At 35.1% G+C, this 16,039-nt stretch overlaps 1 protein-coding gene across 1 annotated transcript in view; it reads left to right on the top strand.

Annotated features, from left to right (window-relative positions):
• The window catches only part of METTL15 (methyltransferase like 15), a 73,869-nt gene that overhangs the window by 45,908 nt on the left and 11,922 nt on the right, over window positions 1–16,039 (top strand). Inside the window, exon 4 of the mRNA XM_015815386.1 lies at window positions 11,863–12,054. Within this exon, the coding sequence (XP_015670872.1) occupies window positions 11,863–12,054 (192 nt within the window). The remainder of the gene's footprint in view (window positions 1–11,862; window positions 12,055–16,039) is intronic.

Here is a 16,039-nt window from a genome sequence, read left to right on the forward strand (position 1 = left end):
GATGGTATCAAAAGCCGCTGAGAGGTCTAGCAGGACCAGGATAGAGGAACAGCCTCTATCCCGAGCCCTCCAGAGATCATCAACCAATGCGACCAATGCCGTTTCCGTGCTGTGCCCAGGCCGGAAGCCGGACTGGCGCGAGTCTAGATAGACAGTTTCTTCCAGGTGCTGAGGGAGCTGTCATGCCACCACACTCTCAACAACCTTCGCAAGAAAGCGAAGGTTGGAGACAGGATGGTAGTTGGCCAAAACAGCCGGGTCCAGGGAGGGCTTCTTGAGTAGGGGCCTCACCACCGCCTCTTTCAAGGCAGCCGGCAAGAACCCCTCACTCAAAGAAGCGATGACGATTCCCTGGAGCCAGCCTTGTGTAACCTCCCGGGAGGCCAGTACCAGCCAGGAGGGACACGGGTCCAGTAAACATGTGGTGGTGTTCAGCCGTCCCAGTATCCTGTCCATGTCCTTGGGAGTCACAGGATCAAACTCTTCCCAAAAAGTGGACTCAAGAATGTTAGGAAGTCATGGTTTCTCTTTAAAAATGATGCTTCGAAGTGATTCTCCACTCAAAATTATATACTATAGCAGTTAAGGCTTTGAAATTCTTACTTAACTTTAATGCTCACTGGATACCTTTGAATGAGTTATTCTTTTCTTGGTCCAACTTATTTCAGAGTTGTGTTAGAATAATTTGAAATTGCTCCCTATTTTTATATCTTGAGCTCATGGATGAAAGACAGTGTGTATAAATGCAGTGAACAAAATCAATACATAACAGCTCACAGAGCATCAGTTTACTGGAATACGAACAGGTAGTACTTGGAGCTTTCTGTCTGCAGGATATTCCTGATAAACCCTGCTGATCTTGATCACTCCAGGCAATTGAATATAATTTCAAAGCACTGACCTTTGTAAGAAAACCTGCGGGGGTTTTTACAGGATGCCAAACTATTCTTGCAGATAAAAACAGATGTATTTATGTGTAGCCCAGTTTTTTATGTGTTTTTATGAATTTTGGGGGGGTTCTATATGCTGCCATGAGTGCTTTAGACTTAGGCAACTATAACAAATATAAATAATCATAATCATAATATTTTATTGTATTTTATTTATTTTATTATTTATTTACGGTATTTAATATTTAATACTGTAAATTTATTATAAATGTGTAAATTTATTATAAATGTATAATAATATTAATACTATCAAGATCTGAAAATCAAAATTGAAAGGTAATAGCTATGGTGATCCCAGTGGTTATCAGCATATTGTGTGTCATACCAAACAATTTTGGTTGGAACTAAGCAAATCTGCACATTGACAAAATTTTCATCTCTCAGTCGCAAAAGCCACAATGCTTGGACCTGCACATATAAAACAATACGTTAAGGCATTCTAGGCTCTTGGGAAGAATTTGATGCGTATGAAGTCCAACACCAGCTAAACGACTGGCAGCTGTGACTTCACATTGTTGTGAACAGATAATAACAATAGTAACAATAAGATAGCAACAAACAGCAAATGCCACCTCTCCAAAGAAGCTGAAGAAGCAGCAGCGGACTGCCTAATTGGCTTCTGCAAGAAGATCGCACAGACTGACTAAAAACAATGGCATAACAAAGTAGCAACAATGGTGTATTGAAGACCTGCAATACCATTTGCCTGCAAGCAAAAACTGGTGGGAGAATAACATCAACAAAGTAATAGAAACTGAAGACGCTAACTTTTCTGGGTCTTCAGAATTCAAACAGCTGCCACCTAAGACCCCAGACTTAACAAACATCAATAATAAATATTAAAAACTAATATTAAAAATTAAATGTTGCAGAACCAGGATACAACAGAATAGAAGACAAAGAATTGGAGGAAATCACAAAAATACAAAGATTTGTAAATAGAAGTAGGACAGCTGTGGCAAAAAAAAAGCAAAAGTAGTATTAATAGCAATAGGCATCTTTGGTATAACCTCAAGACATCTGGAGCACCACTTGAACACCATTGGCATTGACAAAATCACCATCAGTCAGTTGCAAAAGGCAACTTTACTTGGAACAGCTTTCCTCCCACAACAATATCTTTAATACAATCAAATAACATCTGCCTATCCCAAGTCCTTGGGAAAGACTTAATAGATGGATTAAAATGCTACCTACACACAAAAACTACCTGCACATAATAATAAATGTATTTTTAAAATTATTTATATGGCTACCCATCTCAGTTACATGACTCTGGTTAACTAACAGGAGTCACTGTATGAAATGGGTAGCTATATAAATTTCATAAAGAAATAAACTCTATTTAAGGCAGAATAAAACAATATAGAATAAATTGGCAAAGCCACACTCATTCAAGAACCTGCAGCCCAAAGACCTTTCCGTCCCCTGGAAATCTAACAAATCTGCATGGATGACTGGTGCCCTATTTGAGGATTGGATAAGAGGTATTGACCAATAAATGAAGAAAAAGAAATGGTTCATTCTCCTTGTAGTGGACAATTGTCTTAGCCAATCACAAATGAATCATCTTACAAACGTGAAACTGAAATTTTTGCCTCCGAACACTACATTAAAAAATCAACCTCTTGACCAAGGCATAATGGATGAAAGAAGATATATCCTGGTTTTTTTTTATAATTGTAGGGGGCAGGGGTGTGTGCATAAAATTAAAATATAAGATTAGCCACTTATGTGAAGCACATAAAACTTGTGATATATATAGGTTTTCAATAACCATAGGTTCATTTCAGGTGAATTGATTACAAGCAGTAGAAACCTCTGCACCAGATGGTTTATCTCCTTAACTTCCCTGTTAACAATTTCAAGTACCAACTATCAAATTTTGAAAAATGATATCCAGAATTAACCTTTTGAAGGAAAAAAAGGAATACCTGACAAAAAAGAGCTTGTATGTACTGTAGCTATTTATGTGCATAGTCTCTTCCAGTATGACATTTTTTTTTAACCTAACACTGGCAGGTAAGTCTACATGCTCATTATATAGAACTGATGCAACAAAATCTATTAATATTTTGTTCATGTCTCATTCAGGATTTTTATCCCCTTTTACTAGAAAAAAAATTAGGAAGATGTAGCATTCAAATGTGTCAGCTGGATATTTCTCTTGCTTACTAATACAGAATTTGTCTGTATTATTTTGGACACCCATTGTGGGAATAAAATGTACTGATTTATAAATGTTTGAAGAACTTTTAGAAATTTGTAATACTGTTTATATAATTAACTTCCATAAGCCATATATAATATATATATATATTAGTAAAAGTCTCTACAAATTTAATTTATATGAAGTATTGTTATCATCCTTAGGTGCTAGTGGATAATTTAATATAGAATAAAAGCCCATATTTTCTTTAGCTGGAACTTAAAAAAAATTAATCTTATTTGCTTAGCATAACTCACTGTGTAGAATGTCAGAAATGATATTCTATTCAGTGCAAAAAAAATTAATTTTCAACTTTTAATCAAACAAATAAGTATAAAAGTATAATATGCCATTGACCACCGTAAGGCATCCTACTTTTCAAACTATATATACATATACATATACATATACATATACATATACATATACATATACATATACATATACATATACATATACATATACATATACATACATACATACATACATACATACATACATACATACATACATACATACATACATACATACATATATATATCTTGAGTTTGGTGCACCTGTCGGCCCAAATATGGGAGAATCTCAGAAGGGTATGTCTGGTTGAAAAGAACTAAAAAGTTTGAAATGGCAATTCCAGTTCTCCCTTAATTCTTTGTTAGCAATCCAAATTTTGAAATATATATATATTTATTTCATACATTTGCTTAATGTAGTATTTACACCTTTCTTGGATGTTAGATGACAATCTGTATGAATGAGGCAGTTTTGGCTTTACAGGTAATCCTTGATTTATGATCAAATTGGGACTGGAATTTCCATTGCTAAATAAGGAGATTCTTAAGTGTGTCATGGCCAATTTTAAGACCTTTATCACCTCTCCCTACCAGCAATGATGATGTTACCTAGTTTGGGTAATGAAATGTCTGCAAGAAAACAACCAAGCTCAAGATCACCAAGGATCCCTCATATCTAGTTCCCTTAGCTGTTCATCATACAATTTAACCTTTGGACCCCTTATAATCTTTGTCGCTATTTTATTTATTGGTAACTGCAGCACACTTCTGAATCCTAGTTAAGCAATGGTCCACCAGGACAACTGGATCCCTCTCAGGGGCACTACCTATTGAGCCAAATACTGCCTATTCTGTATCTGTGCATTTGGTTTTTCCTGCCTATGAGCAGGACCTCACTTTGTATTAAGCACTAAACTACATCTTGTTTGATAGAGTCCAATGCTGTAAGATGTAGTTCAGTGTGAAGTAAGTAAGGTCTGCATTGAGGGCAAAGAAGTACTAATGTCTTGCCACACTTTTGGCACAACATAGACCTGAATATGAACTCACACTTGTGTTTTGTCACTTTTGTTCTCTCCCCCCCCCACTTCCAGTACATCATATTGGTTTCACCTGCCAGAGCTCCATGGTAAACCATAGAGGCTCTCCAACACCAAATTTGCATTTTGAGAAAGACAACCACTATGTAGGACAAACAGGCAAAAGACTGGCAGAACACATCCATGAACACTAAATAGCCTTCAAGAGACATGATGAAAATTCTTTAATTTCACAACATGTAGACAGATTTAACCATAGTTTCAATTGGGACAATGTGACAACCTTAGACCACAATCCAAAAATGCCAGGGAATTTCTAGAAGCCTGGCACTTTGACAAATCAGCCATCAGTAGGCACATAGACATTAACAAATCTATAGACTATGCAAAAGAGACAATCAGTCAGCCCAAAAGATAACAAAAAGACCTAAGCACCTCTCCACCAGCAATCAGGACCCAGATCAGCATAGATTAACTCCAAAATTAATTTCAGACCAACAATCAAGTAAACAATACCTCAATCAAGGAACTGCCAAAGAGCCAACAGTAAACAGCCCAACCAAAGAATCACTAGAACCAACCCCACCAACACTAACAGGCAAGACACCAGAATATAAACCAACAGCAAACAGCACTCTTTACTAGTACTGAAACATCTGCAAGAAAACAAGAAGCTCAGGGAGCACCAAGGACCCCTCATTTCAACCCTGAGCTACAGGTATTCTCCTTTGTGAGGCTATGTGTTGTCCGAATCTCTAATACTATCATTCTGTCACAATTTAAATAGCAAGAAATTAGTTGCATGCATAGATAAGGATGCTCAGGACTCAACTGTGCTCTTACAATTTGATTTTTGGTTTGCATAATGACACAGCGTTACAGAAGTTTATAGACACATGGGGGCACACACACAAACTTATTCTGAACATTGACAGAAAGCCTAAAGTCTCCAATCTCTCTGGAAATATCCCATCAAGCTTCGTGCATGTGTGTGGTTATCATTACGCAACATTAACTTTTCTGAAGTCCTAGGGAAATTCACTCCCAAATGTTTCATTTGTATGTCAATTTATTTAAACATTTGCTTAAAAAAACTACATTGGGAAAATTTTAAAAAGTAAATATTAATTATTTTAATGTTTTTCTATGTGTTTAAAATTCCTGCAGATTGGAGTTTGGTGTTTAAAAAAAACACCAAACTATATACCATATGACCCTTTAATTTACAGGCATGATGCACATCTAAGTTCTAAGATCAGATCATGTGAACATTTTAAGCCTGGATAACAGTTGAATAGCATCTTGGAGTAAAAGGCATAATACATCCTGTATAAAAACAACATTCCCAAGCTTCTGACGTCTTTTTGCTCCATAATCAACTTAAAGGCTACAGCAGGTGGCTTGAAGGTAGAAGTTAGTTAATGATTAATAAGGCTGTTTCACATCTTTTGCGTCACTTTTCCTTTCCAAATAATTTGCTAACAAGTCACCTAAGGGCTTGAAATAGATCAGGAAAATAACCAAAGGGATCCTGTGGTGCAATTGATAATGATGATTAGAAAACCAGAAGAACCTAGAGCAGCAAATAAAAAAAGATTTATTGTTTATTTAGTTACAGTATTTGCTGAATGGTCTGGCTTACTTTAATAATTTCAGATATGCATTTGTTTCTATAGCTTCAGTCAAGTAGCATAATTATAAAAATAACTATAATATCTCAAATATTCAGATTAATTCCACATTATTTTTACGTGCCTTTAACTTGCTTATGCTCACTTCATTAGTTAAAGTAGAAATTCAGGTAATTTGTATCAAGCTGCAAAAAGTGTATTAAAAATACTTAAAATACTTAAATTATTAACGTTGGGTAGAATCGTTTGGCATGAGCAGAGAACCTATTATGAATTTATAATTTGTAATGTTAAAAAGTGGTTAGATAATGAAGTACATTATGGCCACTGAAATGCTGAACAAATTAGGTTCTCAAAATACCCCCAGTGTGAAGTCTGTAAAAACATAATTAACCTCCAGTGACATAAACAAATATGGTAATATCAAATGATTGTATAAAAATCAAATTATATGGCATTTCAGAATGACCGAAGGTGGTGGTGGTGGTGGTTGTTTTTAATCAGTGTTTAGGAAAATATAACTGCAACTTATAAGTGAAAGATGCAAATAATCTGCAAAATTTAATAATGAAAGTCAAGAAATACAGGTAATAGAAGGTACCTGTAAAAAAAGAAAAAAAAGGGGGAGGACTAAGGTTAAATATGAGAAAGACTAAATGAATGAATTTTGATTTTGGTGTAAACATCTGGGAATACCATGGATAGCCAAGAAAACAAAGAAATGGATAATCAAACAGATCAAACCCAAATTTTCATTTGAGGCACAAATTATCCCACTGAAATTATTGTACTTTAGTCACATGTGAAGACTTAGCTCTCTAGAGAAGTCTATAATGCTGGTAAAGGTGGGAAGAAAGGGAAGAGCGCAATCATGAGTGCAGTACTAGAAGTGCTGAAGAGTCTAGGCTGCAGACGGATTCTCTTATAGAAATCTTACATGGTCACTAAGAGTTGGCACCAACCTTAGGGCAAATAATCAATCACAAATTAACCTAGAACCAATGCTTGAATATAAATTACAGTAAAAATAAAGGTACTTGGACTTGGATTGGATATTTGGGGAAATAATTCTGCCAAGAGCTTGTAATCATGACTATTGATTTTTCCCCCCACTGACGAATTCAATGGAACTGATCAAGTGCTTTGAAGTTGCATGAGAAAGGTTCTGAAGGACAAAGCATGGAACAGATAGGCTTCAGCTTTTAGACTAAGATTATCTTCTACCTGCCCTCCTGAATACAGTACTCTCCAAAATTTCTCTGTAGAGAAATCCAGAACATTTTTAAAGTATTCTTGGATATTAGAACTGAGATTTGGCAACACTAAAGTCTTTCTTCCTAAAGAAGAAAATGTGCAGCCATTTTTCTCACTAGCCTATCAGTTTTGTGCAGTGTGAAGTATTGTGGCTTCTCTTTTTGACCCACTTAACAAGGTTAGTAGAAGCATGATTAATTTTCAGCCTGGGAAGTTGAAGCACAATTGCTAAATCATTTGCATCTTACTTCCAGCATCTGCTTCTTGTTTTTGTTTTGCTATATTCACATGAGAATGTAAAATGCAAGGGGAAGTGTTTTGTAGGAAGGGGGTTTAATTTAAAAGTTCAAAATGCACTATAAAGCGAGACAGGAGAGAGTCTTCCTGAAGCAAATATTGTTATTTCTATACTTCCAAACATTTATTGAGCACAAATTATATTGTCAGAAAGAATAATGACAGTGTGATTTGCCATGCATTCTATTTTTAGATCTTTATCTAAAATTGACATATAACTTGCTGTACCTGAAACCCCAGGTGAGGAGGTTACTGGAGTATAACAAAGTTTTGACGTCAGAACTGCTATTTATTCCACTGAAAACCATTAGTGATGCATTACCCCTTGGCAGTTGTGTTTTCAAAAATCCAGTTAAATTTTTATGACTGTTTTTGGCCAATTAGAGTTCTTGCTCAATATAGAAAGAAGGAAAACTGCTTTCTATATAGTTTCAGAAATGTTACATCTCAGCAATAGAATTGATGTAAATACCAAATTGTTACACAATTTATTTAATTCTTTCTATGCTTGTTTCTTCTTCATAATAGTTTACTGAATACATTAATATTTGTGAATTTATACTGATCATGTGTATATTGCAAAATAGGGACAAAGAAAAACATTTTAAAAGTTTGCAGTATGACAAAATAAAAATGGGAATCCCCATTTTAAATTAGGTATGAGAGCTATATGCGCTCATAATCAACGGGAAAAAGGCCTCTAGAGCTCCATATTGTTTACAATTTGCTCATACCCATTAGAGGGTTTTAAAATTCTGATTCAGCACAAACAAACAAAAAAACTTATTTTGTTTCAACTTCTAACATGAGAGTAATGTTGAAAATAAAATATGATTCTTCAATTGTTCAGCTGTTTTAACATATTCTAATTTCGAGCTTTAAGGAAAGTCTAATTTCCATTCAGAACTAAGAGCAATTGCCAACTGCTAAAAATGGTATAAAAGGAACAGAGATTTGTGCTTTATTTAAAATCTTTTGGAGAGTCATCTAATCCTTTATAATTTTCCAATAATGAATACAACTGAACATTGATGCAACTAATAAGACACATAAAATTACTTAGTAAACAGCTCACTTTTATTAACACTATTTTTAAAGTAATTAACAGCAAATTGAGACAGTTGCCTTACACTTACTGATAATAGAAGGAGGAATGAGCAGAGGTATAAATAAGTAAATGCAGGCATTTGATGATCAACTGGTTTTAAAGGGTCTCATTCATTCATTCATTCATTCATTCAACTTTTATGGTTGTTCAACTGAGCCAAGTGACTGGGTGGCTTAAAATTCTAAACTTTTAAAACAGTTAAAACAATTTTAAAAATGTTAAAACAATAAAAAATTAAAAAAATAAATTTAATGCATAAACAATGCTTCTATCTCTGCCCCCCCCTTTCTTTTGTTCCATAAAATTCAAAAAATAGGTCTGAAAAACAAATGAAGAAATATGGAGTAAAGAAAGTTTATGCCCTTTCCCCATTTTCTTCCTTTATTCCTGTCACTTGCAGCAAGAAAAAACCCTGCCTAATAGGCATATACTTTTGGTGATGACTTGTATCATCATTATTAATGGATTGTTGCCATATTTATGTGCCAACCTAGTATAGAAAGTACAGTTTTGGTGTCTTGGTGTGTCTGGCTGCCTAGGTCTGGGCTCAGAAGCTGATAAGGCCTGGTTAATGGTATCAATATAGACCGTGTGGGGAATATTGAAAAATATTCTGGAAGCAGGCAATAACAAACTATGTCTATGCCAAGGACAAGTGCATGACGTTACAAAATATGGAGCATGATTCAATGGGGACTTTACCTATAAGGGCTGTGCTTATCCCTTGGGTTTTCTTAGCTTTTCAAGTTACATTAATGGAGTGAAAAATGAACAGCACCAGGAAGGAGGGAAATATTGCAAAGATATTTTTGCAGATCTTCCTTTTAAGCTGAAAAAGATTAGGAGCAAGATATATGTCAATGTCTTCTCCCTCTAGAAAATAAACATAAATGTTGTTCATACCCTCACCCTTCAAAAAGAAGTTTGATTTTTCTAAATGATATAACTATCATTCCTAATTGGAAACTTGTCTGATGTTGTCTGCCTTTTCTAGGGTAACCATTTAATTAAAGACATTTTCAGGATCTTGATCCTATTGAATAAAGTACTAATTGCAGTTGGTCTGTCAGAAATTGAATTCTAAGTTTTAACATCATTTGAACCCATCTTAAATTACTGGAAGTAATTGATATAAATTAGCTGTTTAAGTCTTGTTCCAAATGAATGTCCACATGAATTTCCACTTGAAGAGAGGGTTGAACTGTCTCTAAACCTGTCTTCCTTTTTGAAATTTGTTAACAAGATTCTCTGTTAACCTAACATCTTCTGTACATTATTTGCAGCAAGTTCTGAGTTGCTAATATTAATCTTTAAATTACATTGATAGAATGTTTTGATTTTGGAATTACCTATTGTTGCAATGAGCTGTCAAATGGCAACTGGAAATGTTGACAGTGACAAAGAAAAAGTTGTTCTCGTTTTTTTCTGTTTCTTATTTTTACTTGCATTATTTATTGTGCTTGCTACCTTTTATACAGCAATGTATTTTCAAAACAAAAGTAATATTGGACACTTTGGCACAATACTTCAGTTTTCTCTAGTCTGGAAGGTTGTAGAACTGTTATTCTAGAATTCCACAGATAGATCCAAGTGGGCTATAAAATTTTGAAATTGCCTCTGGAAATGCTGCAGATAATGTGATAATCAAACAAATGGTGGATGAAAGTTATTGGGTATTTCTGGTAGATATTATCTATGCAAGATTATTTGTTTGCCTATTCATTCTTAGTTCTAATCCAATTTTCTAGATTGCTCACCTTCCTTTCCCTTGCCTCCCCTCCCTCTCATGCTTGCCCTTCTCAGATAAGTAGTTGAGAAGTGTCTCTATGTAGTCTCATTCAGGAAGTGATCTGACAATAATGTCAAGACTAGTCACTTATGAGTTGCCTGTTGATAGTTAACGCTATGTCAGCTTCTGAAGATTATTTTATTTACCTCTATGTTCTTGACAAACCGCCTGCGTTAGTTCAAAGAACTATTACTCATTTGGGACACACATTGTTTCTTTTGATGTTAGAATAACTGGGCAGATGTACAGACTATGTTTTCAATCAAGCAACAGAGAGGACTTCAAAGATGTAATAGCACTTTAAATTTACTTTACTTGCCAAGAATACTTTGAAACTCCTTACATATCTATGCGTTTTGGAACACGCATAATAAATCTTCCCTAGACAACATTCATTTTTTATAGTATAGAGCCAATATTATGCCTCATTTTATTTATTCTGCTGTAAAATAAACATTTAATCGGTATAAGTTATGAATTCATCTTGGATAGTTATAAAAGTAATTTGGCCAAAATTGTCATAATTTCCAACCTTTACATTTTCCCCAATGATTTTTCAGTTAATGAATCTTCCCTGTAAAAGTTCATAGGATTCAACATGCTATTGCTTATTTAAAAATGTATATTTATGATAGTATAATTAAGAAAGACATCAATTGAAAAATTGTAATCATAATAGAGTTGGCTTTTTTATTTATTTATTTTGGCTTTGCTGGTTATGAGAAAAATGTATAAAAACACTACAATTTCACTTTTGGCCATTCTGTTTCTTCATGTTTACTTCCCAAAAGTTGGTTTTATATATAAAAAAAGAGAATTATTAAAGACTATATATTGAGGGAAAAAAAACAGTTGTGCGAGTTCCTGAATAAAACTGCATGTGTGTGTTACCATCTAACCTTGTTCAACCTGGAAAAATTCTGTTTTGAAAGGTGACACATCAATACGGCATTTAGAAACAACATTTTCCCAGGATTGCAAGAATCTTAAATTTTAATATTATGCCACAGTGGTACTGTATTCGCCATAGCTTTTTGTTGTGGTTGTGGTTGTGGTTGTTGTTTAAACAGACTGTATAAACAGTCTGTCAATTATTACCTGTTTAATTATTTCTTCAATTTATACAGCCTTCTAGTCATCAAGCAGCTAATAAGGGTTAAAAACATAAGAAGAAAATAGTACAATAATAAAATACACCTATGTGCCTATAAAATAAGGAGAGTGTTATTGTTAAATGTAGCTTTACTAATAACAGATGTAAATATTTATCTTTTCCTTTGTGCTCTTATAGGCAACAAATACAGCCTCTTCTAGGAACGTTTAGTCAAGCAGAAGCCTTATTAACATCTTCTGGAGTACAGCCAGCGAGTTTAGATGGTGTTCTTTTGGATGCTGGTTGCTCTTCTTTGCAGTTAGATACACCAGAAAGAGGTTTTTCCCTAAAAAAGGATGGCCCGTTGGACATGAGGATGGACGGTGACAGGTATCTATTGATAAAAGTTTTTTTTTTAAAAAAAAAAACTAATCAATTTCTCAACAGCAGGCTGAATTTAATTTCCCTTTGAGGATGCCCAGCTATATCTCTCTGCATAATACAGTATATAATAAATCAGTTTTTATTTCTTTTGGCAAAATAATATTCTATGCTGTACTTTCAGGATTTGGTGCCAGGTTTTTTTTTTATCTCTTCTACTTCCCCCTACTGTCCCTCTCCCCAGCAGTTAAATTGTTATAAATGTTAATAAAGATATTGGTTCTAAATCTGTCTTTTAAAATTGAAACAAGTCCTGACCAAGTCTTGAATGATTATAATATATACAATAGAATTAAATAGGGGAAACCATTCCCTTGTGCGCATCTTGCTGATCCTTCAAATTAGACAACGATGATTTTATTCCAGGCTGTTTTATAGGAATTACAATAAATCTGTATTAGGCTTCTTCAATTATTGATAGTATTATCTACTTTAAAATTGCTCAATTTGAATAACTGCTGTCTATCGGTATCAGTGTGACAAATATTTTAATTTATTTGGATTTATGTAGTTCACTGGAAAACTACATTTATATAGTCATGTGTTGTGTGTGTGTGTGTGATATTGGGATAGAATCTGCCAACAATAAACAGATATTCATTGTTAAAAATAGTCCTAGAGACAATCACTCAATAAATTATATAAACAATATAAATATAAATAAATAATAATTAAACTGGCCATGGGGGTCCTGGTGGCTATAGCAGACCAAAAATCTTGGACGGCACTGAGAAAATTTGGGCATTGACAGTTTTTCACCTGTCAATTACAAAGGCCATACTACTTCAATTCACAATGCATATGACATTGTAGGGTCTTGGAAGATCTTGATTCATATGAAGGCCATCGCTATCTAAAGAATTGACAGCTGCTGTGAATGTTCCTAGACACAAGGAAAATTTAAAAAGCACTGGAAATAATAAAGCACAAAATAACAGCTATCAGGGAGAAAATCAGCAGATATCAAACTAGAATTGTACGCTATATGCAGAATGTCCAACTTTAGTCAAATCAGAAATATATTTACTAATCCATCAATGGAGAGACTGCAATGAACCATCCAACACTCGACAAAGAAGAAACAGTGCTATAGGACAATCCAATGAAATGCAACAAAAATGCAGCTTAGATAAAGGAGGTGGCTAAGAATAAAAAAAAAGCTGAAATGAAAGAACTTTGAATAATGGGAACAGTGGGGGAGAAAAGGACAAGGAAAATCAAGTATTGTCAGCACTAAGTGAAGATAAACTGCATGGGTTTTTGTTAAAACATCTGATGGTCTACACCCACTCTTTGCCAAGCAGTTTAACAATTTGCTGCAAGGAGGTAAAATTGAAGATTACTTAACATCTGGCACCTGATAATCAGAGACCCAACAAAAGGGACAACACCAAGCCACTATATGCTAATTACCTGCTTATCAACTACTTTGAGATTGCTAATTAATGTTGTAGCTGATGGCCTGTAGTTGAAAACCAGCTTTTCCCATCCAGGCAGAAAGGAAACTGCCCAAATAGCAGAGGAACACAAGATCAGTTCCTAACTGACAAAATGATTTTTAAAAAAAAAGGCAGAAAGAAGACCAGCTTGAATGTAGCTTGGATTGATTACAAGAAGGTATTTGACTCCCTGCCAGTCATGGGCCTAGAAATAGCAGTAGTCACTAGAAACATCAGAAAGATCAATAGCACAGTGAAAGACACAGTTGTTGGTCAATAATGATAGACTGGGAGAAGTTAACATCAGGAGAGAAATCTTTCATGGAGACTCATTGTCATCACTACTGTTTTCATTAATTCCTCTGCCAATAACACCGGACAAGTTAGACCATGAATATCAACCTCAAAAACACATCTGAAATAGGATCACTACTCAACCCTGTCTATTTATGTAGCCATGACATTGCAATGGAGTTTGGGTTAGACAAATATGCCAGCCTTACCATCCTGAATGAATCAAGATGCCCTAAGGAAATAACATCAAGAGTCTGGATGAAGAAAATAGGTAGGGTAGGGTAGGGTAGGGTAGGGTAGGGTAGGGTAGGGTAGGGTAGGGTAGGGAGATAGATAGATAGATAGATAGATAGATAGATAGATAGATAGATAGATAGATAGATAGATAGATAGATAGATAGATAGATAGATGATAGATAGATAGATAGATAGATAGATAGATAGATAGATAGATAGATAGATAGATAGATAGATAGATAGATAAAAATGTTTATATAGCAGCCCACCTTTCAACCAACCCTGAGTATATTCCAATCAAAAATTAAAAAACAAATAATACTGTGACATTCTTCAAACTGATAATGTCAAGCACACAGTAGTTAAGAGGAAGGTTAATAGTGAATACATCACGAGAATGAAGAAGTACAAACTCAGTAGAAGAATTACCATTAAGGCAATAAATGCCTCAGCAATTCCAATCATTAGGTAGCCAGGTGGAATAGTGGACTGGACTCAAGCAGAAGTGGAAGTGGAAGCCCTTGAGAGGAAGACCAGGAAAATAATGATAGTGAATCATGCCTTCATCCATGCAAAGATATTGACAGACTCTTATTTTTGAAGGGACATAGATCAGTGTGGAATGTGGCAGACAATAAGAAGAAAAATGTGCATTGGAAGAAATACTTGAGGGATAATGAAGATGCAATGAAGCTAGTATGTCATGAAAATTTACGTAATATGAAAGAGACCAAACTGGCCTAAAGAAAGACCAATGGACAACAGAAAAGAGACATGGCAAAGCGAAATACTACATGGCCATTACACACACACAAACAATCAGTTAGCAAGAGCTAAGATAACAAGAGCTGGCAATGGTTAAGAGGAGGAAAATTGAAAGAAGAGAGGGGACAGTTCTGACTGTACAAGACCAGGGCTTAAGAACAAATGCATATAAGCCAGAACTGAGAAGACAGCAATAGACAGCAAATGTCATCTTTGCAATGAAGCTGGAGAAACAGTTACTCCCTAAATAGGCACTATGAAATGATTGCACAGAGCAACTACAACAAAGCATGACAAAGTAGCAACAATGGTACATTGGAAGATCTGCAAAAAATACCATTTGCCTGCAAGCAAGAACTGGTGGGAGAATAAAATAGAGAAGTAATAGAAAATAAAGAAGCTAATACGTTCTGGAAAATAAATTCAAACATCTGGCAGATAACACCCCAGACTTAACAATTGTCACTAACAAAGACAAAGAAGTCTGGATAGTGGAGGAGACAATATCTGGAGACAGCAGAATAGAAGAGAAAGAACTGGAAAACATCACAAAATATAAAGATGTGCAAATAGAAGTAGAATAATTGTAGCAACAGAAAGCAAATATAGTACCAAAAGTGATAGGCACCTGGGTGTCGTCCCAAAACATTTGGTGTACAACCTAAACATCATTGGCATTGTAAAAATCACTATTAGTTAATTGCAAAAGGCAGTTTTACTTGAAACAGATTATATCCTGCAGTGATAACTTTAACATCATCAAGCAACAATATCTGTGTATCCAAGGTCTTTGAAGGACTTGATAGGTAGATAAAAATGTGAAATACAGTGTAAACATATTTTATTTTATTTTTATTTTACACTAACTTCTATGCCGCCCTTCTCCCCACGGGACTCAGGGCGGCTCACAGCATGTTAAAAACAACACAAAAAACATTTCCCCTATAAAACCAATTAAAAACCAAATATATTTATGGCTGTGTCATTATTAAAATCTTTAAAAAAAATTTCCCTATTTAAAATTCACCCTAGGTCAGTCCCGCTTGCTGAAAAAGCCATGTCTTGAGGGCGCGGCGGAAGGTTAGGAGATCCGGGATCGTCCGGATCTCGGGGGGTAGTTCGTTCCAGAGGGTGGGGGCACCCACAGAGAAGGCCCTCCCCCTGGGGGTCGCCAGCCGACACTGCCTGGCCGACGGCAC

Source organism: Protobothrops mucrosquamatus, unplaced genomic scaffold, assembly GCF_001527695.2.
Source record: "Protobothrops mucrosquamatus isolate PMUCROS unplaced genomic scaffold, P.Mucros_1.0 scaffold340, whole genome shotgun sequence".
Classification (NCBI taxonomy): Eukaryota; Metazoa; Chordata; class Lepidosauria; order Squamata; family Viperidae; genus Protobothrops; species Protobothrops mucrosquamatus.